Source organism: Parus major, chromosome 4, assembly GCF_001522545.3.
Source record: "Parus major isolate Abel chromosome 4, Parus_major1.1, whole genome shotgun sequence".
NCBI classification, from domain to species: domain Eukaryota; kingdom Metazoa; phylum Chordata; class Aves; order Passeriformes; family Paridae; genus Parus; species Parus major.
This window is the reverse complement of record NC_031771.1, coordinates 43339417-43364137: the sequence shown is the minus strand read 5'-3', so window position 1 is coordinate 43364137 and position 24721 is coordinate 43339417. Positions and strand designations below refer to the sequence as shown.

General features: G+C 35.0%; 1 protein-coding gene across 11 annotated transcripts in view; it reads right to left on the bottom strand.

Annotated features, from left to right (window-relative positions):
* The window catches only part of FRYL (FRY like transcription coactivator), a 161955-nt gene that overhangs the window by 61026 nt on the left and 76208 nt on the right, over positions 1 to 24721 (bottom strand). For 8 of the 11 annotated variants that reach the window (XM_015624289.3, XM_015624287.3, XM_015624280.3 and 5 more), the window contains 20 exons: positions 22576 to 22715; positions 22039 to 22135; positions 21371 to 21450; positions 20805 to 20885; positions 20234 to 20402; positions 19298 to 19390; positions 15638 to 15736; positions 14170 to 14271; positions 11342 to 11386; positions 8005 to 8108; positions 7278 to 7386; positions 6231 to 6317; positions 5413 to 5584; positions 4605 to 4737; positions 4245 to 4352; positions 3128 to 3365; positions 2319 to 2504; positions 2143 to 2229; positions 1132 to 1400; positions 533 to 728 (listed from right to left, as the gene is read on the bottom strand). In XM_015624289.3, the coding sequence (XP_015479775.1) occupies positions 533 to 728; positions 1132 to 1400; positions 2143 to 2229; positions 2319 to 2504; positions 3128 to 3365; positions 4245 to 4352; positions 4605 to 4737; positions 5413 to 5584; positions 6231 to 6317; positions 7278 to 7386; positions 8005 to 8108; positions 11342 to 11386; positions 14170 to 14271; positions 15638 to 15736; positions 19298 to 19390; positions 20234 to 20402; positions 20805 to 20885; positions 21371 to 21450; positions 22039 to 22135; positions 22576 to 22715 (2595 nt within the window). The remainder of the gene's footprint in view (positions 1 to 532; positions 729 to 1131; positions 1401 to 2142; positions 2230 to 2318; positions 2505 to 3127; positions 3366 to 4244; positions 4353 to 4604; positions 4738 to 5412; positions 5585 to 6230; positions 6318 to 7277; positions 7387 to 8004; positions 8109 to 11341; positions 11387 to 14169; positions 14272 to 15637; positions 15737 to 19297; positions 19391 to 20233; positions 20403 to 20804; positions 20886 to 21370; positions 21451 to 22038; positions 22136 to 22575; positions 22716 to 24721) is intronic. The other 3 variants (XM_015624283.3, XM_015624284.3, XM_015624292.3) reach the window with 1 other exon arrangement.

Below are 24721 nucleotides of genomic sequence, written 5' to 3'. Positions count from 1 at the left end.
AGTCCATGAATTATCTTAATGTCTACTATATCTCTTACAGGAAGCCAAAAAGGAGATGAACAAAAAGAAGCAAAGAGGGGAAAAAAACATAATCTGCAGATATAAAGCAAGGCAGACAGAAAAGTATTTATTTGTGACTGGGAAAATATAACAAGATACATCATGCCTGATTAGGTCCCTGTTTCAGTTACTGAAGTGAGAGGCTATTTGCTCAGAACTGCAGAAGTCTAATGACAGCAAAACCAACCCTTTAACAGCAAACAAAGCATTTCCTTGTTACTGCTAGATAAGATTTTGAGATTGCTAAATGTTTTCATTACGTGACTAGATTTACTTTAAGATCATATGCAGCACAGATTAGGAAAAACAAACTAAAACAGTATTCTAAACAAATGAAAAACAAATGTATCCTAAAGTATTTTCAGATAAATGATACCCATTTCTAATCATGATAGTTACTATAGAACACCTCTGATGCTTCTGTTTCTAGTAAGATGTAGATTTATTTACAGTATGCATTAAAAGAACCTACTCTTGAATCAATGCTGTAACCACTGTCTGGGGTAGACGCCAGCGTCTCAGGAGGGGAACATCTCACAGAGCCTGTGGAAGTGGAGGAGTTTGAAGAAGATGCTGCACTGCAGCAAAGAATCAGGTAGTTTCTCCAGAGCCCAATATAGGAGTCACTGCTTGTAGTAGTATTTACTTTCTTTGCATTGATAGGGCTGCTATTAAAAAAGAGAAAGAGAATAGCTCAGTAGAGTATATTAAGCTTACCACATTTTACTTCGGTTTTTGACTGAATTTATTTTTAAATTATGCATATGCCCTTGCTTCCCAAATTGTTAATATAGTAAACTCTGAATAAGTTATTCAGAGCAGACATGTATATCAATAATACATGCTTTTATATTCAAATCTGCTGAACTATAATATGGCCAAAGGCATTAATTAATGTTAATGTAGATGCTATTTTATGCAGATAAACCTGCTTAATTATTTGTTATAAAAAGCTGAATTAAATCCACAGACAATATCAAGAATTTGTATGTTACCTCACTGAAACAATAATGACAATTTTGAAAGAATACTCAATATAATATACTGTATTTACTTCAGAAATCAACTTACTTGATATCTACTTGTGGAGACAGCAGCTGAAGTCTTGTATAAGCAAAAGTCCAAGCATAGCTTACAGCTGTTGGGCAGTGTTTTGGAAGATTTTCCTGCTTCATGAAACTTGAGAGGCTTATAATCCATGGATCTTGGCCTTGAGTCACATGTGCAAATATCCAAATATGTGAGGGACTGACCACATCAAACTGGTGGCTGATTGGGGAGGAATTCCAGTCAGCCAGAGTTTGTAAATCTATTGAGCTGGGACAGTACAGTAAAGTAGTCTGTGTGCACAGAAAAGACAATGAGGCAATATTTAATATCCATGTATTTTAAGCAACAATCTCTTTTGTTATAAATCTAATATAGTATCAGTGTCAAAACCACAGATAAAAAAAGTAATTTATGGGGCTGTTTACAGAAGTTCTTAATGTGAACAGCTATAGAAACATGTTGTTTGCAAACAAACTGGTATTAGGAAATAGAAAATCCTAGAAAAAGACCTTTTCATGCATAATAATTTAATTCTTCCAAAAGATTTGTACTCTAAAAGCCTTACTACTGATTTCCAGCTTGTTTCCTAATACTAAAATCAGAATCCTTGATACTCAAGAGTTTATGATAAATACATAAGTATGGAATTCATTTGTTATTCATTGACAGTTATTACAGCTTTCATCATGGAGACAGGGCACACTGACTGTTATGACACTATATTACTGCAGAAAAAGCAGTGCCTTTTGCTTTTAAGGAATTGCAGCCTGAGAAAGAAAAAATAGATAAAGACACAACTCTCAGTGTTTATATGGTGGTGATAACAACACACCATCAGTTAGAAAGTTTACAATGGTGGTGTCAACATCACAACATCCCTCAGATTTTTGCCATTTTGTTTGTGGTGATAAATTGCTGATAAAATTAGCATGAACATAGTGACGATACCATTTGAAATATATACTACTTATTTGGCATAGCTTTGCAGAATTACTTCATCTTACAAGCAATTTTACATAACAACCATCCTACCTGGTCAGCCCCAGTGAGATGTATGAAACTCTCCAGGATAGTAGCACTTAGCCTGTCCATTACATCTATAGCCAACTCATCATCACTCTACAAAACACAGAACACATCAAGCTCAAAGAATGACAAAATAAAAGCAGTTTTACCAGGCAGCCTAGGAACAGGTCATCAACTCTTACCTTTGAAATTTCTAGAAGAGTGAACAAGGCCCTTATTTCTCTGAGAACGCTGACAGCTAATCGCCTGGTGGCAGGCCTTGTGCTGCAAAGGATGACCAAAGCAAAGCCTTCCACCACATGAAATACACTGGAATAAGGGCTCCTCTCCAGGGGCAGAGTATGGGCAGCTCCATTGGATACACCACGCTAAGCAAAACATCATAGAAGTTAAGCAAATTTAGAAAAAGTAAACACAACTAAGATATAGTTCCATTATTGGCGATGGCAGATTTAATCCTAAAATATTTAGATTTTTGGCTACTAGTCAAATTTTGCATTATGAGAATGACATAATAGTCAATTCATTTTTTATTACCTCTCTGAAGTTAGTCCAAACAAATACCACATGAATATCTTTATTTCACTTTCTCACAAGAGGATGCAATGAGAGCAAAATTAAAAAAACCTCAAGCAACACTCTTTTGTAAAAGACTATATTAAATTCCTAGAACCCTTTCTAATGGCTAGTAAAAAATGGTGGGTTTAGTTCCACTGTTCAATAACTTCTACATATTTCCAGTTACACATGGTGACCTACAATGTTAAGCAAAATGTGGTCATGAATTAGTGTTTAGGTAATACTTAATAATTTGAGACTAATTTTCATTTGATAAAAGTGTTGATTTACAATAAGAGATCTAAAAGCCTTCAAGCACTGTAAGGAACTTAGCTGAATTTTTATTACTTAACAAAACCAGTGAAGTCCACTACTAAATTTGTATGTAGATTCCAAGTACGTTTTAACATCAAATGATCTTATACAGATATACCTGAGAATCCTGGGTTTTATTGTGCATTTGGGCTGCTTGTTTCCACTGATTTATGAGCTGCACTAACATTTTTACTGCATTGTCAAGAAGCGTTGGGTGGATGTCAGTCACTTCACGCACAATAAAATATACAAATCCTGAAAGAACATCTTCCCGCCAATCTGGAAAATCAAGCATTAATGCTTGGAGTGTATTGAAAGCCAAGGCACGAAGTTCTTCATCCATATGAATTGTCAGCCTGTTTAGAAAAAATACTAATGATTAGTATTAATGATTTAGAATTAATGATTTAGAAAAATCATCATCCTAGATAGGCATACTCTTAACCAGCCTTTATCATTTAAAGTTTGGTGGATACTCTTCCCTCTTCACTGTGCAATGTAGAACAGTTTCACAGACATTAATATTCTGTATTAATAAACCTGAAACTGGCTAGTAACAGAAGGCACTTTTACTATAGTAAAATAATGCACGGTTTCACAAAACTTAACACAAATAAACTGTGTTCAAGAGAGACCATCAAGTGTTTAACAAAAGTTCATCTTAGCATGTGTCTGAGCAGCCACCCTAGAGCTCAGCACACCAGCACCCTCTGATGTATAGGCCATTTTCTTCAAATTAAAATTGAATATAACATATTAGTTTTGCAGTTAAAGGAGATTTACTTGGATATGAGAAAAAATTCACCAAAAAATCCTTGCACATATACTTAAAAATCTGTCTAAGCCTGCTATGGTAAAAGGCACGCATCCCAGTATAATATTATTACTTAATACTTTCATGGTTTTTATATTACTTTAAATGCTGAAGAAAGAGAGTTATAAAAATAAGTATAGCAGTAACAAAAAGATAAAACAAGTTCAAAAATCCAAAGCATCAGAAATAAATTCCTACTTCTCAAAATACTCTCTCTAAAAATAAGTGCAAGGTCTGCAGGATAAATTTACCTCCTGCTACTGTGGCCAGTAAAACCTGACCAACTGCAGAAAGTTGGCAGAAGCAGCAAGGACAGAGTCTGCATTCAGTGACTCACACTGCATAGTGAGTGCACTGACAATTGTGCACACGCAGCATTTAAAAAAGAACATCCACTAGAGCAGAACTCCATTTCTCTTACCTTGCAAGCAATTCAATGAGGTCAGTCCTACTCATGCCATCTGGAATCAGTCTTGGGATAGCAGCAATACAAGTTCTGAACAAATCTATCTTCGGCTTCCTCTCACCCCTACAAAACCAGTTTATAACCAACAAAGAAACAGGAAAATCTACTTCAGTACACTAGAAATGTTTTCGATTTCACGCCACAGCTAAGGAGGTAACAAACATTTTTATCAATAACTAATGAAACTAACATTCACTTAATAGTCCAGTAAAAAACTCACAACTGTAATACATTAATGATGTCATCTGCAACATTAGAGCATAAAAATTATGTGATGCTACTGTGACAGCGAAAATGCTGCAATTCAGTACATACGTAATCATGTCTTCTGGTTCTTTATTGGACATCTGCACACTAGTCATGCACATGGGCCTTCCAACTTCTTTGTCCAAATGCCTAAGAATGCTATCCAGTGCTTTTCTGACTTGAGGATAGTATATGGACATTCCTGAAAAGTCAAAAAGTTCCATCACCTTTTTCATGTTTTTATTAAAATATCTGCCACTTATTCAACTTAGAACAAATTTCTCATTGCACAGATGACATGAAACACATACATTAAGTATCAAAGCAAATGCATGTATATATGAAATATATATCTATAAATATAAATATGAGATATTATACAAAAGTAGAAGTTTCCTTCAGAAAAAACAAAAGCAACGAAGTAACCATTAGCTGCTTCTTCATTTTCTCAATTCCAAGCTTTTTAGTTCTAGTTTAAATTTAACATGTTGAAACACTCCATTGAAGATTACTACCTCATTCCAAGACCAACAGGGCACAGGGATCAGGACTGTCTTACTCCACTCAGCTGTGAGACATTTGGGAGATTTTAGAGTGACATCAAGGGAAAAAAAACTTGCCATGCTATTTACCACACTAACTGTATTCAGGCCTCTTTGTGCTTATTTTACAATGCAAAACATTTCAAGGAAAGACTTACTCTGAGACACCAGAGGGTCAATATTGTCTAGCAGCCCTCTCTAACAAATCAAAGCAATTCTCATTAACAATTACAATAAATACATAAATAAAATTACACTTTTTCTTAGTGCTTGAGAATAATTGGGAGTATATACATACATTTTGAAATGCCAACTTATAAAAGAATACAACGTACCTATAACTTTTGCTTCCTCATCTGTCAGTGTTTTATTAAGAAAAATTTTCTTCACACGTAGAGTATTTCCTGAAGGAAGAACAACTCCTGTGGTTGGCATTGGTGGTTCACCATCTTTTTGCTGCAAGCTATCTGCTATGACAAGGAAGACTCTGAGGCCAATATTCATCCTCTTCAAGAACAAAAAATGGACAAAAAAAGGAAAGACAAAACCAAAGAAATTACGATATTGAAGTAAAACAGAGACAAAATAAAAATTGAATTTTTCATCTCTTTTAAACAGACAGTGATACAGTTCCAGTAGGACAGACCTTATTTAAATGTTTAATATTAGTGTAATGAAAGTAACAAAGTTTTAGCTTTCTGTGTTGCTCCACACTCTGATTCAAGTGAATTAACTCGGTCCAGACTAAGGTACAGAATATTTTATAGTGCTGAGCACTCAAAGACTTGATATGAGCCTCTAGAGCAACACACTGAAGACAGACACTGATTAAACATCCCATCTGTTAGACTGGGTCTTGAAGACCTAGGTATGACTTTCCTGAAAACTGCTTTACAGTTATACTGTAACAAAAAGCCATACTTCCTGAAATTATTGTCAAAATAAGCCTTAACTGTAGAAGTGCTGCTGGCTGCTCACATAAAATCAAACAGCAACTGTGCACAACAACAATTACTCCTTCAGTATTAGCAGAACATTCCTTCAGATACTCATTAATCTGCTTTTAACCTGGCTCAAATATAGTAAACCACTTCTCCCCAAAAATCCCCCAATGCCTTGTTCTCTTAGCATGCAACTAATGAGCTTTTATTACCTCTGGATTAATAGTGAAGGTCTTAGGTGATTTTCCAACACTAAGAAGATCAAATATTATTTCTTTCATTGCAAAATCCAAACGTTCCTATAAAGGAAAATAGAATAGTGTGATCATCTCTCTTCTGTTAATATGCATAATTTCTTGTCTTTGCACAGCTACTGGGTATCATGTCTTAAAAATTAAAAAATTTAGAAAATATTTCTTTTTTCCTCCCTATTCTTTTATATATATATATATATTTTAATCTAGTACAATTCAAGACAGCTCATCCCCTGATATGGTTGAACCATTTCTTCTGAAAAAATTCCCAGCCAAATAATCTCAGATCAAATGCATTTCTACAAATAAGATGAGCTGTTATAGAAAACAAAAACTTGAGAAAAAGAGAAGTCCTAAGGAATAAAAAAAAAACAAACAGTATAAATGCATAAAATATAAACAGTGATGAGTTGTGTTTCCTGCCTCATCCCTGTATGACCAAAAGGAAACCATTTTGGAAGCTGAAGCACAGACAGCCTATTTCAAAGACAGGAAAATATGTCACCAATCTATAAGGTTAAAGATTAATGAGAGTTCATCTTTGGAGATTGTATCTTGCAGTTTGATACTAGGGCAAGAGAAGCACCTAAAATAATATAAATCATAATGCAGTGCCAACTATACACTATTGCATTCATTGCATGTTATTTCTGCCTATAGAGGCCAGTCTTCAGGCTAAATATAAGTAGATATTACTGTTCTAATGCTTTATACCTTATAAAAATATCATACTGAATATAGTAATATTAGTGTACTATATAAATATATAAACACAGCCCCTAATAGGACAGTACAAATGTAAATACTAATCATCATAATGTTTCTACACAACAGTTTAGCCACTACTAGAAAGAGAATGAGTTCTTTCATTTGTTACGCATATTTGGAGAAATTCTACTCAAGATACGAGACCACTAATTCAGGTTCAAAAACAAACCTTAAATTTACATTCCTCCCAAATAATCTTCATCCTACTATTATAGCTCTACCTAGATGTATTCTTACCTGAGCAATGAACTGAATAATCTTCACAAATATATTTAGAGGTGTGTCTCGTGGGACCACGCTACGCGATCCTTTTGGGAAAAGTGCTGATACAATACTCATGAGACGGCTACAAGTATTTAGAAACAAAAAGAAATAAAAAGGTCTTTTAAAAATATCTCCTTATAACAGCATACATGTTACAATTCAAATCTCTAAGTGTATGTGGGGTACTATGAAATAATACAGAAGCCTATGACAGGTAGGACCATGTACAGGAAGCACAGCCCCAGCTGTCACAGGCATTAAGATCATGGGTTCCTCTATGAGCTGAAAAATATCCTGTTTCAAACCAGTTACTAATACTCAGGAGGAGGGAAAAAATATAATTGACTATCCTCATTATACACAATTATATAGAAAATAGTTTCATTTCCAGTCCATACTTTGTGATGGCCACTTCATATCCAATTTTTTCTGTCACCATTAGTGCCTTTTAACTGAAATAAATTTCCTTCTTATCTCTCTGCCTTCTTCGATCCCTGCAAAAACAATTCTAGACCCCATTTCTTCTTTCCATCAAATTAATCAAGGCCTTTTGGGTTTCTCTATTAAGACAAAATGTTTGGTCCCCTGTTTACTTGACTAAACCATCCCTGAGCTGGCTTCAAGACCTCTTCTGGTATCACTAGGTGGGAATAAAATCTCCATCATCAGCAGTTTAAAATACTTTGCATAATAAACTTACCTTTGAGTTACAGTGTTGCTTTCACATTTAATTCTAATAACATAAACCCACAATAACCTATACAAAGATTCCAGTGCAACTCGGGACATTTTGGGATCTTTATTCTGTAAAATAAATTTAGAAATACAGTTACTGTTGCCTGTGAGACACTGACAAAATTCTATTATAATGTTTATTTACTTTTGAAAATATTTTTTTAAACAATGAAAGCAGATGGGTTTAATACTGACTACAAGTTTTTGGTATTTTTTCATAAAAACAAGCCTGTATTGCCTATTTCTAATACTCCCCTAAATTTTTAACTAGTAATTCTAGCTCATTTTACACATCTCTAACTCTGAGGGCAGAGGAGTAACTAAAAAGCAGATATTCCTCTTGAGATGAACACACTAAGAGTATATTGCTTTCAAGAACTTTTCTCAGAAAGCCATTGGTAACAAATACCTACTTCATAGCAAACTAATTTATAGTTTGTCTAAAATTGGAGTAGCTGCTTTGGATCAGGCACAAGGTCTCATTCCATCACTCAGTCTGTGACAGCAGACAGTAGCAGGTGCAGAAGAAAAGAATGCAAAACAGGGCAGGCACACAAGGATGCATCTCTGGGTGTGGCTTCACGTAACACAGACACTTCCTGAAGGCTGTATTAGTGTTTTCCCACTTTCAATGATTTTTAGTGTAACAATTGTTACCATTTCTTAAATTAATATAAAATCTAGCAGCACAATTCAGCTTGAATTATGTACTATATGCAAAATAATTTTGGTCTTTTAAGCTTTTTTTTTAAGCTGCTACACTATGAGTTTAGCTTTGCTCCCCCAAACTCATAAACTGTGTAAAACAGTAAGTAATTAACGTTCTTTGTACCAGCTCCAGAAACCTCTTTTCCAAATAGGGATTCTTGAAGTACTTACAAATTAGTAGTGTCCAGCAAGATTCCTGGACTTGGCCATAAGTATAAATTTCTGAATATAATAAATGATTCCCAGTCATCAAGTTTTTAGGCATTATCCCAATTCAAACTAACAAACCCAAACAAAACCAACAAAAAAGCAAAAAAGGAACCCCAAAACCACACCTTCCCCATCTCCACTGAAGTCTCTCTGTTTCAAGACATATCTGTATGATGACTTGAACATAATTAATTTCATATTTTGTGCCACAAACCAGTGAATCAGAATAGCAGATGACTTTATCCTTCCAGGACAAATGGAGTGCGATTTCACAAAGGCTTTAAGTGGAACCCAAACCATACTGTTCAAAAAGAGATGGTCTCATTCATGGTTCTCTCCCCCACAATGCTCCCTCTACATTAATTCTATCAGTGAGAAAGTCCAACCTGCACCCGTAAGCTGATCAAAATAAGTTCATGTTCATGTCTGTGTAACAGACTATATACACGAAGGAGAGTAATTTTGGTGACTTTAACACAGGTGGATCCAGACTGCTGGTTTTGGCAGCATATTGTTTTAAGAAAGGCTAGAAGCCTATCACAGAATCCCAGAGGCAGAAGTGGTATTTCAAAGAAGTACAAACAAGTAACACACAAGACTACCAGAATATTAGAGGGAATAACTTCACCCAATTTACATCAGCAGTAATGCTGTCCTGCCCTCCCTTCACACATCAATGTGTGCTGCCTCACAATCAGCACCTGTAATTAGGTAGTGGGTAAATTTAGGGAAGTGATCTGGACAAAATCTATCCAGTAAGAAGTTACACCTGTCCCTGCTTACTATTCACACTGATAAATGTCTCACTGTTCAGTTAATTTACCTGCAGTGCTCCTGTGAGAAAAAAGCAAACGTAACTGTACCAGAGGGTGAGACTGTGATAACTTTGATTGTAATCAGCTTAAACAGCAAAACCCCCACAGTATTATTACTCACTGCGTTTAATTTACAGGTCAACAATTACTGATTGTCAAAGCAGGTTGGGGAATTCATTGGTACAAGTGTTATCAAAGTCTATACGAAATGCACCTGTAACTCAATAATGCTTCAATTTTCTGATTTCTGATATTCTACAGGGGAGCTTAATTTATGGGTCAAGAAGTAAACAAAAATAAATTATTGTTGGCTTTCAATCATCTAATAAAAAAATGGTAGAGATAGCATATATTTTAATAATGTGTAAACAATGTTCCATCCGTGAGCAAGTATATCATCCAATAGAGCTACTTCTGAGTAGTTATGACAAAGTTTGCTTATTATAAAGAAAAAAGGTGGCATATAAAGAGGCATTCACCTTTTAAGAAGAGTTGCAAAATAAATCCTGCAGTACTTTTATTATTTTAAGCACTGCAAATTTTCATTATCACATCCTATAATGAAGAACTAAACAAATATGCCAGAAGAAAATTGCTTTTGGGGTCAGAATTACAGCACACTTCACGTACACCTGGTATTAAGATGTCAGCTATTTATTTTTGCTTAGACATTAGAGCAACTAGAATAAGGAATAAGTGGCTATGTAACTCAACAGCCTGGCTGAATTTTAGTCTTTTTTAGATGATGTCTATATGATGTCTATATGATGACTCTATATGGGGTTTTTTTAAACAGTTTTGTTTAAAATCCTAAAACTTTTAACATAAATTATGGTATCAGCAGACTATGAAAAAAGTTGTCAGGAACAGTATCTGTTACAAAACAAAAAACATAAGAGCAAATTACGGTGGTGTTACATGACACATTAAAATGAGTCAATGAAACAAATCTCAATGATGGCAAGAAACAAAATAGCATTTTTTCCATGTTAGTCAAATGTAGTCACTTACTGAAGAAAGTACTTTTTAATACTGATGTTAAACTTTTCTTCTGTTCTGAACTAAAACAATTTCTACTTTTTAAAACCTGCAAAACCAACAGTGTAAAAGTCTTTCAAGTTAGTGCACTGCAAGTTGTTACAGTAAATCAGTTTCACATTTCTTATTGTGAAAATGTTTTCAGTTTGCTCACATGCAAGATACTTTTTGAAATGAAGTAACAGAAAAACCCATACATCTGAACAGGTAGCTACTTCCAGTGGAAACATGCACTGCTGTTCAGGGAAAGCAGCTGTGATATTAATAATCAATCTCACAAAGCCACACTTTCAACCCCAAGGAAAAATTAGTATTAGACAATTTTCTGATATTTCTCCTTTACTCCCTGGCAAGAGAAAAAGATTTTTGAAACAACTGTTCTTAGTCCTGTTGCTTCTTAACAGTACTAACAGCAATTTTACAAAGAAAGGAAAGCACAAAATACAACAAATAACATAAAAAAACCGAAACAAAAGTATTTACATGAGACAAAGCAACATTTCACTGAGTTACAACAACATATTAACTCACCTGCAGTGTTTCTATTTGTTTTCTGATACTGTTGTTAGATGGCATCTAAATAAAGCAATGTGAGACAGCAAAACATAACAAACATGAGAATGGAAGGCACATGCATGTTAGATGAAAAAAAAGCTCAAAACCAACAGATAGCTGTCTAGCAAGGACTCTATTCAGTAGAAATAAAGGGTTTGCTATAGTGGTTGAAAATATCCCTTCAACTTTTAAGGTTTTGTGGTAACAGGAACTATGGGTAAACTGTGAGGGAAAAAAAAAAATACTCTTTTTCCAGCCAACAGTGCTGTAGAATGACAAACATTGTTCTCTCCCATTTCTGCAGCTTTTTAAAATGTTCATTCCTCTCTCCAGAAGACATAGTAAAGATACTACAACTCAGATTCATCCAAGAATTTATCAGCTTTCTGACAAACTTGCTAGAATTAGTCTGTGTAGATACTAGTAAAAAAAAAGTAAGTAAAGTGTTTTACAATACTGACCCAGCATTACTGACTGCTGAAAAAATTCAGAATTTTGCCTACACTACAATGTGTAAAAAAAGTGCTGGGCTCAGTGCTGAAACAGCATCCCAACAGCTTTGTGGGGCAAAGCCAGCTATACATATACCAGAAAAAAACCAACCCTTTCATACACTCCTGGTCTAAGCTGAGTCTTACAACTCACTGATGTGCTATTTGCATTGGTTCAGACCACTAGGTTTCCTCCTTTCAGCAAGGCTAGGATGTTCTCCCCACACACTAAGCCTGCTTTGAGGACAACTGTAGAGAGTGTGCAGTGAAACCCAGCACAGAGAGTTTACAAAGACCATAAATACTGCCAGGCTTAGGACTCAGAGCACTCTCAGGAGCATTATTAAATTTAATGTAGCACCAGAAGGTAAGGCAGGGTATGAATAAACTATTTCAGGTACTGTGGGGCCACTGCAAAGGTGTGAGCTTTCACACCATGGCAAATGGGAAATGGCTTATTTCAGTCACCAAAGTGTGATGTGGTGTTCATACCTAAGGAAGACTTGGCAGCGACCAGGGAATAAAGAGTGCACCATGAATCCATCTCCTACATTACCTCTTGGTGACTTGCTAGCATGCTTGTGCTCTTCACAGAATATCCCTGTGACAGACTTTAAGTGTTATCATTATTTCAATTCCTAATTTGTTAATTTCAACAAATACAGTTGAGGTAGATGAATCCTATTAGTGCTCTAAGTATCTCCTAGTAACTCTCAAAATTACTTTATTAATAACAAGGACACTAGAGGCAACGGATTCAGAATTTCTTTTTTCATTTTACATAATTAACTAACTCCAAATAAAATAATTTTAGTCATTAGAAAATCAGGAAATAAAATGGGGGAGGGGAAATCTGAAAGACTAAACTGCTGTGAAAATCAGATTTATAAATTAATGAGATTACTTATTACAGAGTGCATGCATTTAATTAGCTTCAGAAACAAAGGAACACATTAATTGATAAGACACATGAGGACAGTGGGGGTGTATTTTTCAAGATTATGCTCAACAAAGTTTCTGAACAAGGTAGGCACCCAAAAATCTTGCTAGTGATTCGGTGTGCCAAATTAAACCAAGCCACATAATATCCTAAAGAACTCACTGATGGCATAGCATCGTAACACTATAAATTCTGAATTGCAGAAATTCATATGTGGAATTTCTGCTGAATAGAGCCTTACAGTAAATGTGTTAAGCTGTTAGTGGTTAACAAATCTAAGTAAAATATAAAATGCATGCTCAGCAACCACCAGTTAAACTCACTGGCATTTACAGTTTTAATACATCCATTACCAGCAATGGACATTATGCCAGAAAAAGGCAACTCCTAGATTGTAAGGAGTATTTTTAAAAGCTTTAAAAACAAAAGCACAAGCAGCCTCCATAAGCAAAATAAACCACAAAACAAAAATCAAGGCAAATATTGCAAAAGAACTGCAATAATGTTAGATGAAAAATATACAGAACCCAACAAGCAACAGAAAGGTGTGAAAGATGTTGTAAGAACAAAATGACCCTTAACAACAATCCAAGCAGCTAAACCGTTTTCCTGTTGACTTCATGCTGGTTTATGTATTTTACGAATAAGCTTCATAACTCACTCATAGCTAACCAAAATCAGTGTTGTGAAGGAGGATCAAAGAATTTATTAACACTTTCAAAATCAACACATTAGGCAAAATCATGAATTACGTTAATCATAATCAAGGAAAAAACATGTACAATAACTACAAGAAAGTGATTAATTTGTAAGTATCTTGATGTCTTTATCAACCAATTGATGGTTACAATGATATCAACAAAAGGCACAAGTTAAAGGGACACTGTAACTGTTTTTTAAAACATGTATCACAGGCTATAGATACAACATCTTTTCTGGTCTCACAGTTAATTTTCTATTCCTTCACTAAGTGAACAAGAGATAGAAAGTTTGCAGTTCCTATTCATTCTATTTAAAAGAGCAGAAAAGTAATTTATTTTCTCACATATAATTTGCACATAAAGAATTACAGTTTGTATTTTCTGTGGCATGAACAGCCCTTATTAGCAGACACTTCTGCAGACTTTACTCAATAAAAATGGTAATTCCCCAAGGGGACCACACTTATTTCCAACATGACAGCACCACAAAAACTTACTACTAAGTTTAATACAGAGACTTGAAACACTTAATTTCTTTTTAGAAAAAATATTTCAGTGTCCTTTTAAACAGCCAAATATTACTCATTGTTTATTTGGCACAAGAATGCTGAGAACATATTGTAATAAATGCTAGTGATTTGCAAGAGTTCCTTAATTAAAAAGGATTCTTACCTTTAGATGTGACAAACAGTTCTGCAGGAAAACGTGCCAGTTATTTAAAAAAAACTGTTTCTGACTGACACACAACAGGCAGGTGATCAATGGATACAAAGCCTATGAGTAGGGGGGAAAAAGAATTGATCAAATTGCTCTTTGCAGAACTCCTAAGTGTTGTACATTGAGAATGAGACACAGCTGGTTGTTGCCTCTCACTCTCACAGTTTGGGCACTGCATGGCAGCCTCTCCCCTGCACTGGGACCCTTGTGCCCGACACAGTGCCCTGAGTAATCTCCTGGGTGCTGGAAGAGCTCAAGGGGTCAGACTGGGCAGTGGGACTGAGGTGAAGCTCATCCCCCCAGCAAGGCATGATCTCAAACAAGGACTGAGAGCAGTCTGACACTTCATACAATGGTCATGCTTTCCCTGCAACCACAAAACTCGATTCATGTAGTCCTACATGCTGGGCAGGTGAACTGCCTCCAAGAATATTCAGCAAAAACATCAACTCAGTGAAAACTGAGATTTTCAGTTGTCAGAAATGCTAGTCAAGATCTAATTTTAGTGAGGAATGAACCACAATATAATTTAATTTAAATCTGTGAGTACACAGGGTATGATTTAGCTTTGCTTTAGTAAGATAACTTTGTTTAAGTACCACATACTTTAACACATAATGGTGATTAGTACCAAATCTGACTGCAGCTTTTCTTGTCATGAAGCAAAACTAAAAGATGAGTAGGTAAATGGTACTATTGAAACAACATTTAACTTAATAAATAAAATGACATTTTGAATACTAATATCAACCACTTTATGTCATTCTTACATAAGGAGTTTAACCTATAGGTGCAGAATACTAGAAAGTAAAGTTTGTCCATAACATGAAAGTGAGAATAAAACATTTTAAATTCACTTGCATTTACTGAATATGCGAATTGAAATGCAAAGAATTAGCTCTACATTTTCAGCAAAGTGAAGTGAATCAACTTGAAACATGGCTGCCATAGTCATCAAAAATAACCAAATGCTGCAAAAATAAGAGATAATAAAAAAATACTGAAAAAAGAAAAACAAGGTGTATGAAGAGAGAACCAGGCAGAGCAGGGCTATTAAGATGTGGCTATTTTACTGGAAAAGTCTTGTCTGACATCTCTTTTAATTAACCCTAAGAGAAATATATTCAGGCTCCCTGAATGCAAGTTTTTTACTAAAAAGACATTAGGTTAAATAACTCTGCTAAAACCCACATAAATAATGAAAAACAAGCACTGATTTCAAGACAATCTCACATGTGAGATAAAAGCACGTATCTGCACAAAGAAACAAAGCAAAATTAGAACAAATGCCCATACACTGTGGGAATTTAATTATATTGAGACATTAAGATTTAAATTAATATGGCCTGATAAGCTTCTCCTCATATAATGTACTATCTTAAGATGAGCAAAATGGAGAAGTTGAAATATTTCTTTGAAATACCAGCGAATGCTTCTTTCTTGAACTCAATTCAAAGGTAGTCTGATAAAGCATCTCCACAAAGTTTTTCAAGCATGGCACATTCACTTCATTTTTAACAGCCTATTAGAAAAAAAACAACACAAATTAATGGGCTTAAAAATTTACACAGAAGGCAATTTAAATATACATTAAGATGTCTAGGAATTCAAAATCATTCAAAAGTTAAATTTCACATTAGGAAGGTATTCATGTGTTTATCTGAAATATAAATAGAAGCATAAGAAATCTTGCCATACACTACAACCGTATGTTTAAAATTGACAATTAAAGAAAAGAAACCAAAAACTCCACCCCAACAAAACAACCCACTAAAACTGTTTTAAGAACATGGTCTCTATTCCATACTTCAAGTAAGAAAATGTATTTGACACCAACTAACAAATAAAAACTACGTTGTAGCTCTTCATATGCATATTTACATTTATTCAAAAAATTTCTATCTATAACTTTTACAGTTCCCCTCTTAACTGCTCCTCCTTTCTATTTTGTTTTAATACTGCAAACTGGAAAGTGAAGAAATAATCCACAGGATAACCAGTCAACCAATCATGCAAGTTGTCTTTGCTCAGCCTTCAGAATGAAGGCACACACATGGAGCCCTACACCCTTCTGACCCCCTCTACTCCTGCACACAGAACAGGTTTCCTTCCGCAGACAAACAGCTACCACCTTCTTTACTGAAACCTCTGCAAAGCTCTTAGGCTCCTCTCTGGATCCCCAGGATGATCTACTTAAATATTATTCTCAGCCTACTTTTTTAAGCTGTTTCTGCTTTATTTATCAAATTGAGGGGTGGGGTGTTGGAGACTGAAATGGCTTTTTTGGATGAGAGCCTCTGTACATATAATTTCCTTACAATGTAAGGCTTTTTTTGTTATTTTTATTATTTATAGTTATTAATATTATATAAACATTATATCTACTAACATACCAAGAAAAATCATGTCCACTTTACTAAGAACACTCTAAACCCTCATGATGTAGAAGCATAAAAATAGAATATATCTCTGTGAAGTGTACAGATCCAAGAAGAAAGAACTGAGAAAGTAGTTACAATTTAAATCACTACCTATGTACCAAATTATTTATCTTCTGCTATTCTTAGGCTGTAAGTTGATTAGTACTCTGCTAGCTTCACATAAAAAATCAGTCATTTGCTGTCATCATCTAATTGCTGCTTTGGGATATAACCTTAGGCTTTCAGAGCACCCGTAACATCCTTGCTATAAAACATGCTGTGATTCATCATACCTGCAGGGTCCAAATCAGGTCAGGTTTCTTAAAATGCCTGAATGACTAAGCAAGAGAATGACAGTAAAGAAGTCTCAATGCTGAAACTCAACAGCTTCCTCACTTGAGTGATTTTCTGTATCCAAGATACAGAAAAATCTACATTCAATTCCTTCAGCTGCATCGAAAATATTCAAACTCACATCTCAAATCTTCCAAGAGAATGACTAACCTGCTCAACTGCACCTCAGCCTGGGAGTGAGCTCTTCATTTCTATTTAAGAAGCTCCATTTGTGTGAAATGATTAGAGACTCAATGAGTCAGAAGGAAAGATCAAGCCTCCCTCCCCAACTGTCTGTGAAGCGCTGATTCAGGCTGTGCTTGTAGGAAGGGATCATACACCACCACAAGTGCTCTGCACAGCCTGTGTTTGTGCCTCCACCCTTGCCAGTGGATAGTCCCAACTCCCAAATGCTGCTTCTTCCTCATTATCTCAAGGGCAGTTTTCACTATGCTTAAGATTCTGCAAACTAATATTTCCATTTACCTAAATGCTAAGTAAGTAGTTTCACTCAGCACTCCCACTCCAAATGCCAAGCAACTATGGAATTCAAAAGGACAAAATTTGCTCACTCTTTAATAGGAAGGAAATTCTTCTATAGAATTCTTCTTCTCTAGAAGAGTGTAAACATGCCTGGGTGAGATCAAAATTTCTTCCCATAAAGAGTTACTACTAGAAACACCTCCTTCTAGTAACGTCTTACAAAAAAAGATTGCCTCCTTTGTAATTTAAAAATTTAAAAAAATAAATAAATAAATAAATAAATCCAACCCCCCAAGAATACCAAACCTAACCAACCAACCAAAACCAGCCAAACTGAAAACACTCACAAACAAAAAAAACCCACAAAAAACCCACACAAAAAAAGAAAAACAACCCACACAAAAAAACCAAGACTGAGACCACAGAAGGGGAAGAAGCATTTGCCCAGGGCAAGGTAAACCATTTAAAAGAGGATTAAGAGTTCAGAGAGAGTTATCTTTCTTTTCCTATAATCTTCAGATGGGATGCCTATCCAGTGTGCTACTCTTCATAGATCCTATTCTACAAAACAAGATCCACCTATCCAAATTTTCCATATATAGCAAGGTATGTCCCCATAATCTATGTGGCAACATAGAGGCACAACCTGCTATTTTTTGGGAATGCATGCCCAACAGTGTGGCTTGGCATCTGCTAATACAACTAACACTTTAGACAACAATCCTAGCAAGTATCAATTTACTGTGATGAAATTAACTGAGTTTGTGGTAAATGGTCAACTTGAATTATACTCAGGTGCCATAATTTCTTCTTGACCTACTGAACAAGCTTCACAAAACCAAGCAAAGCAGCCTGGGAGGAAAGAGAGCCTGTCTTGACTGAAACATTCTCACAAGCAGCATTACAGGCACAGTACATCCAACACTGTGATGATAATGAGGTTTTCTCCTTGTTCATGACTGCAGTGTAAAATTTCTGGTTTTAGATTTGAAACACACACAGAAGATGACTGGTTGCTCTTCCACTTGAAGGATTAAATCTAGTGGACATTCACCTCTACAAATGATTTTTATTTAATTAGCAAAAACCAAGATTTTTTCCATCCTGAATAGGAGTTCACACTCTCCTTATCAGACTGTAAAAATGTTACATATCGCAGTTTATTATAGAAACTTAAAAGGTTTCAGCTAATAAAGTCAAGAAGACCCTTGAGCAAACAAATATTAAACCAAGGAAACTTCAAATTTTTAGAGCATGTATAAAATTACACAATGCTCTGGTAATAAAGGTGTCTAGAAAACAGACTAATTTTTTTAAGTTATGAAAAAACCGCAAACTAGCTAACACACAAGCCAACCCATTTCCCTTTAAAACTGTGAAGGTGCTTGTAATCTCTGTAACACCATGGAATGGTTTGTGTTGGAGGAGACCTTAAAGATAACGTAGTTCTAACTCCCCCCTCTGCTGTGGGCAGGGACACCTTTTACAATGACCAGGGTGCTCAGAGCCCCATCCAATCCGGCATTGAACACGTCCAAGCATGAGGCATCCACAACTTCTCTGGGCAACCTGTTCCAGTGCCTCACCACTGTCCCAGTAAACAAATTCTTCCTAAAATCTAATCTAATCCCATCCTCCTTCATCTTAAATCTGCTCCACCTTGTTCTATCACTACATGCCCTTGTAAAAACTCCCTCTTCAGCCTCCTTTTAAGCCCTCCTTAGGTACCAGATGTCTTTCTGAATCTATAAAATGCAATATTTTGAGGATTTATTTAAGAATTTTAATAATGAAAGCCCAATTGAAAGTGGGAGGAACAGCATGTCAGGGGGGATCAAAATACTTACAGCAGCTACAGGTATGAGAATTTCCACAAACAAACCAGCAAGTGCATGTTTTATGTCTTTATCTTTTACTTCCAGGAAGTACTGAGCACACTCCTTAGTAAGAAAATATTAGGAAAATATTTAGAAAAAAATACTACAAACATAACTATGCCATAAAAACCACTAGCAGTCTAACATTAGTTGCCTTTTTAAATTTAAAACATGTCATGTGTTCGAGTTAGTCTTTCATTCCTTAACAGTATCAACTTCACAAAACATAAGAAACTTTAAAACCTATTTCCCCAGCAATACACCTCAATGAATTGAAAGGAGCACATTTTGTAATACCAGATAGCTATTTACTTTTTACTCAGAATATAAAGAGTACTCACAATACAAAATAATATAAATATGCACATTTTCCTTCAGATTATTTTGAAGCTTAAAAAATCTATTGCTTACCTCTATTAAAATTATATTTTTATATACTAATTTTAATTTTCAAAGAACTTTGATGCAAAGAAAATTAAAGATAATAAATATTCCATACACAATAAATAATCCATAGTGAGATGGTTTTAAAGAAAAGTATGTCTTGACATCTCATCTGTTAAAAAATTTTATATATATAAAATAATTCCTTTTCTTTAATACACTGCTTTCATAAAGGCAGAAAATTATTTGTTTGCTACCCATTTTCACTCAGTCTTAAATTCATATATTACAGATTTGCCACACTACTAAAGCAATTGTGAAATGTTTCTCCTGATGTCAGATAGTCACAAACTGCAGAGAAACAAATAATTCACACCTCTGAAAAATTAGGAACTGAACAGAAAAGGATGAAGGATGGTACAGAAGTAGAGGGAGTGACTGATCACAGCAAGTGTCATTATAGCTTCATGACTTAAACACGTAAAATTATACTCGTTTCAGTTTTATGTAGCGTTTGTTTACCTGCATGAACTGAAATGATGCTTCAAAATCCTCCACAGGATACATCTTTACTCGAAAAAACTTCATTCCCATAATCAAACTGATGATACTCTGTACTACATGAGGACTCTGTTCTTTTTGTCGCAGCTCCTTTAATTCAGTGACAAACTTCTTCCTAACAGCTTGAAACCTGAACAAGGGATACAGATGGCAATTATTTGCATTCTTAGTTACTTTTGTATGGGGTCTATAATTTTGAACCAGTTTCTTTAGTCTGTAACAATAACAGCACCTACTGAATGAAAAATGCAAGCACGTTGAACCCTGGTACTTCACATCTGAGCATTTAAGAGTGCCTATGATAATCAGTAGAATATACCAGTTAACAACATAGGACTGCCCCTACAAGCTGCTGCAAAGCAATTGCACTAAAGATTATTTCTTGATTTGCTCAATTTTATCATGCTGGCTGACTACATTTAACCTGACTACATTTGACACAGGATTAGCTACATGAATAGATTCTACATCAAATAGTTTTAAGTCTATGTTGACTTGTCCCTAAACACAAAGAACAAGAGAATGAACTTACTTTGATTGAGCAAGAACCCCTGTCACTTCTGCATATAAGTCTGCAATAATATGCACATTCCCAGTGTTGGTTCCTGAATACCTGAAGAGGAAAAAAAAAAAAGAAAATAAAGGGAATAAAATACATTAAATACAACTTTGCTCCTTCTAAACCCCAAGCAAGTTCTCAATAACAAATAAAAAGTTAGTCCTCTAGCAGGCAAATTATTACCGTCAAAACAATTAAATTCAAGCATAAAATGCATGGATGACATTTAAAGTAATGTAGTTTCATTTCTTATTTGGAAAAAAACCTATTTTGGATAGAAATTTTACTGTATTTATCCAAACTTTGACTTTTCTTACAGTGTATGAGGATGTAAATCATTCTATATATTCTAAACAAAATAAACTCAGTGTTACCTTGAACACAGCTGTGTTCTTTCAAGATATGTTTTCCATTTAAAGACATCAACTAGTGTTCATTCACACTGGTTTTATCACCAACATGTTATATGTGAGGCAATCACAACAAGCAAGCACAGGCTGGTAATACAAAATATTTTAAAACACACAAGTGAAACTTACCCTTCCTTATGTTTAAAGTGCTTAAAAGCCAAGTTTAGAACTTCATGTACTAAAGGATCTGGCACTGGATGAACAGGTATCTGAAATGCACATATCACTTACATTTATGTAGCACCTATACATACATGCATGTATGAAGCAAATAAACAGTACTGTGAGATGCCCTGGAGAAATCTTTCCCCTCAGTGTCCAAGACCATATCCTTTGCTGGCATATATCAAGCTAATTCTGCAATATCTAACGTTTACACAATCTGCATTGGCATTCTTAGCCAAATAAAGATAATTCTAAGCAAAGTTACATACCTTCTCTAATTTTTAAGTGACAGTTTAATCTCATTATCCAACAATTTCAACCTGTATTTCAAACACATTTAAGCTGACAAAGGGTACTGAACATAAATGAAATGTTATTTTTTACAGTTCTGCTTTTTGCAGTACATCAGCAGGCACATGAACTTTCCAAGGCACATGAACTGAAATAATGCAGGCATGTAAAGGTAGAAGAGGCCAAAGGCTTTATGTAAGTTTATGAGAGTATAATTACAGCCTTGTATATGCTCATCATAGATATGTTCTAGCTTTTAAATTAAAAATTTAAAGGAGATTCTCAAAACCAATATTAAAAGCAAAATATTAAAATTAATTTGCCAAAGCAAAAGATCTTACCTGTTTTAGAACCTCTATTAAAACTAAACAAAAAATGAAATCTACAGCTAAGTCCCTCCTTTCAAGTAGATAATCTCTTTCACGTTGTTGGTCATCCCTAAAATGAGAAATCAAGAACACAGGTATCAGACATGAGACTGATGAGAACACAAATACTGAAGAGACAATGACTGCACTGTTTTTCACGTAATCAGTGCTGCAGATGTATATAAAATGGATAGGTAGAAAGACCTGGGGGTTTGGCACAGCACTGACATCTTGCCCCCTCCTCCTGAAAGGACCTGCCAAGAATCAAACTAGCTTAGAATTACCTGTAACCAACCTCCTGTATATCCACACCAAAAGCATTAAGTCACTTTGTGTATATCATCTATACAACTTAAATACACTACCACAAAGAAGTCTGTGTTCTTTCTACACAAATTTAGGTAAGGACAAATCCAAATACAACATACTTGTCACAGAAGTATAAAGCACACATCTTCTTATGAGAAAGCACACAGAAATCAGACAGATTTCTGCAAGGAAAATTCTTACCCCTTTGATTTTGTGCTTGACCGAGGTCTATATTCATAAGATTCATCTTCTGTTCCATTTTGACGCCTGTACCAGTCAAACAAGGTGCGTAGTAAGGAGGGGAGACAGTGCTCTGCTACTGAGCTCATAGAGCTTATCAACTGCAAGTGTAAGAAAAATACTTTAGCCTTATATAGCAATAAAAATCCTAGAGTTTAATCATTCTTTCAAATTGTTTTTTAATGTTAAAAACCATATATCGTTGAGTGGCAACTTAATATTCGTTTTCACCTAGAACAGTTACTGTAAATATTACACACTAAGTCCATTGTTAAAAAAATTTGAAGCCAAGTCTGCCAAAGCTCACTGGGATAACAAAATGACAAATTTATTCATATATAACATGTATAAAACCACTGAGAAAACAGCAGAGCTTTTAGGATGTCACTGAATGTTGCTGTACATATCTCTGAAGTATACACAGCTTCACATCTCAAATGACAGATAAGAGGCAACTCTCCAAAACTGATGAAGTATGTAACTTTCAAAAACCTGCTTCTTTGCTTATTATATAAACAAAAATAAGAGCCTTTTAGATATTCTATGTTGCCTTTAATACATTTGACTGGTCTGGGTCTCAAGCTATATTTAGTTTTAGTATAACTCCCCTGTCTACTGCTATCTTTCAGAAAATGTATGATTAGTAAACTCATCTGTGCAACAGATGTGGAATAGAAACCATTATTAAGAAGGAAGACTTTAAGATGTTATTAAACTTAAATTTTCTAGGCTTACTTTAACTAAAAACTTAAAGAGAACTCCTAAGTACCCCAGCTTGGAAAGGAGAAGAATGACTGAAGACAACATAATGCCATTATAAACTTGCTTCCAGGAGGCAGCAGGGAGCAAGCCCATTCCCAAAACACAGGCTGGACTGGGACAGTTACCATGTTGCTCACTGATGCCATATATTACTTACCTCTTGGATCATTCAGATAAGAGGTTTTAATAGAAGTCATGCTCATGCTGTAACTTATCTATTATTCACTATTCCAGATAAAAATATAGTATTATGCCATTACATGTTCTGATATAACATTAATGTAGTTATTTCTTTTTCTTCATTTGAAGTATCTTGGGTTTTTAAGTTTGTGGAAGGGATGGGGAACAAGTTAACTGCAGGGAACCTCAGAATACTTTACTCAGCTTGTCAACCAGTCAGTTATTCAAGTCACAAGAATTAAATTGTGTTCTGAATGGATGGATTTATTAGCAGAAGAAAAAGAAGCAACCTGCATTCTAAGCTTTACTAAACCTTTTTCTTAGGTTTTCCTGCAAGTTTACAGTTTATCTTATGAATACTACTACCACCCATAAATGTTCCAGTAGTTAGGCAATTTACATTGGCTTCCACAGAAACAAGCATGCATCACATGCATTCAAAAATGTCACCGGTAAAGTGCTAAACCCAGAAACTACTAGCATAATAAAGCATTTTCCTCTTGAAAAATAAAAAGAAAGATTTAAACAATAATTACTTATTTCCTGCCAAGTTTTGCATTCTAATGAAAAGGCACTGGAATTACCAAGAAGTTGACATCTTTGCTAATGCTGCATAGCATCTAAGCAGAACATCAGCTATTTCTCATTTAAAATAATTACTATAATGCTTGGATACTAAATTCAAAATCATCTTATATTAAAAAATAAAATTTCTTGTATAAAAATATGTATGTCTTATACAAGAATATTCTTATTTTAGCATTACATTATGCCTAGGCTGAGAGCAGCAGTCCAGACAAAGAGTGCTCCTGTAATACCCAGGAGGACAGGGCTGCAATAGACATGACGTATACTTCAGTTCCTCAGAATGAAACAGCAAATCCTACTCAAGTCTAAAAGGCTGTAACATATTGCTAATTGCACATAACATATCCAGCAGCACAGTGAGATGTAAAAGGAGAGAAGCAAAATTATGGTAAGATGCTAGAGCATAAACTCCAGCTTTGGCCAAAATCCTGAAAACATTGCTCAAGTTGTGCCTAATCATGAACAAGCCTGAACCTCACATACATCTGCTTTCAGTCTCTGAGAACGTCAACACAGGCTTCTGTGTGATCATAAAGTTTTGATGTCTTAGGACAAGAGTAGGAAATTGCCAAGTATG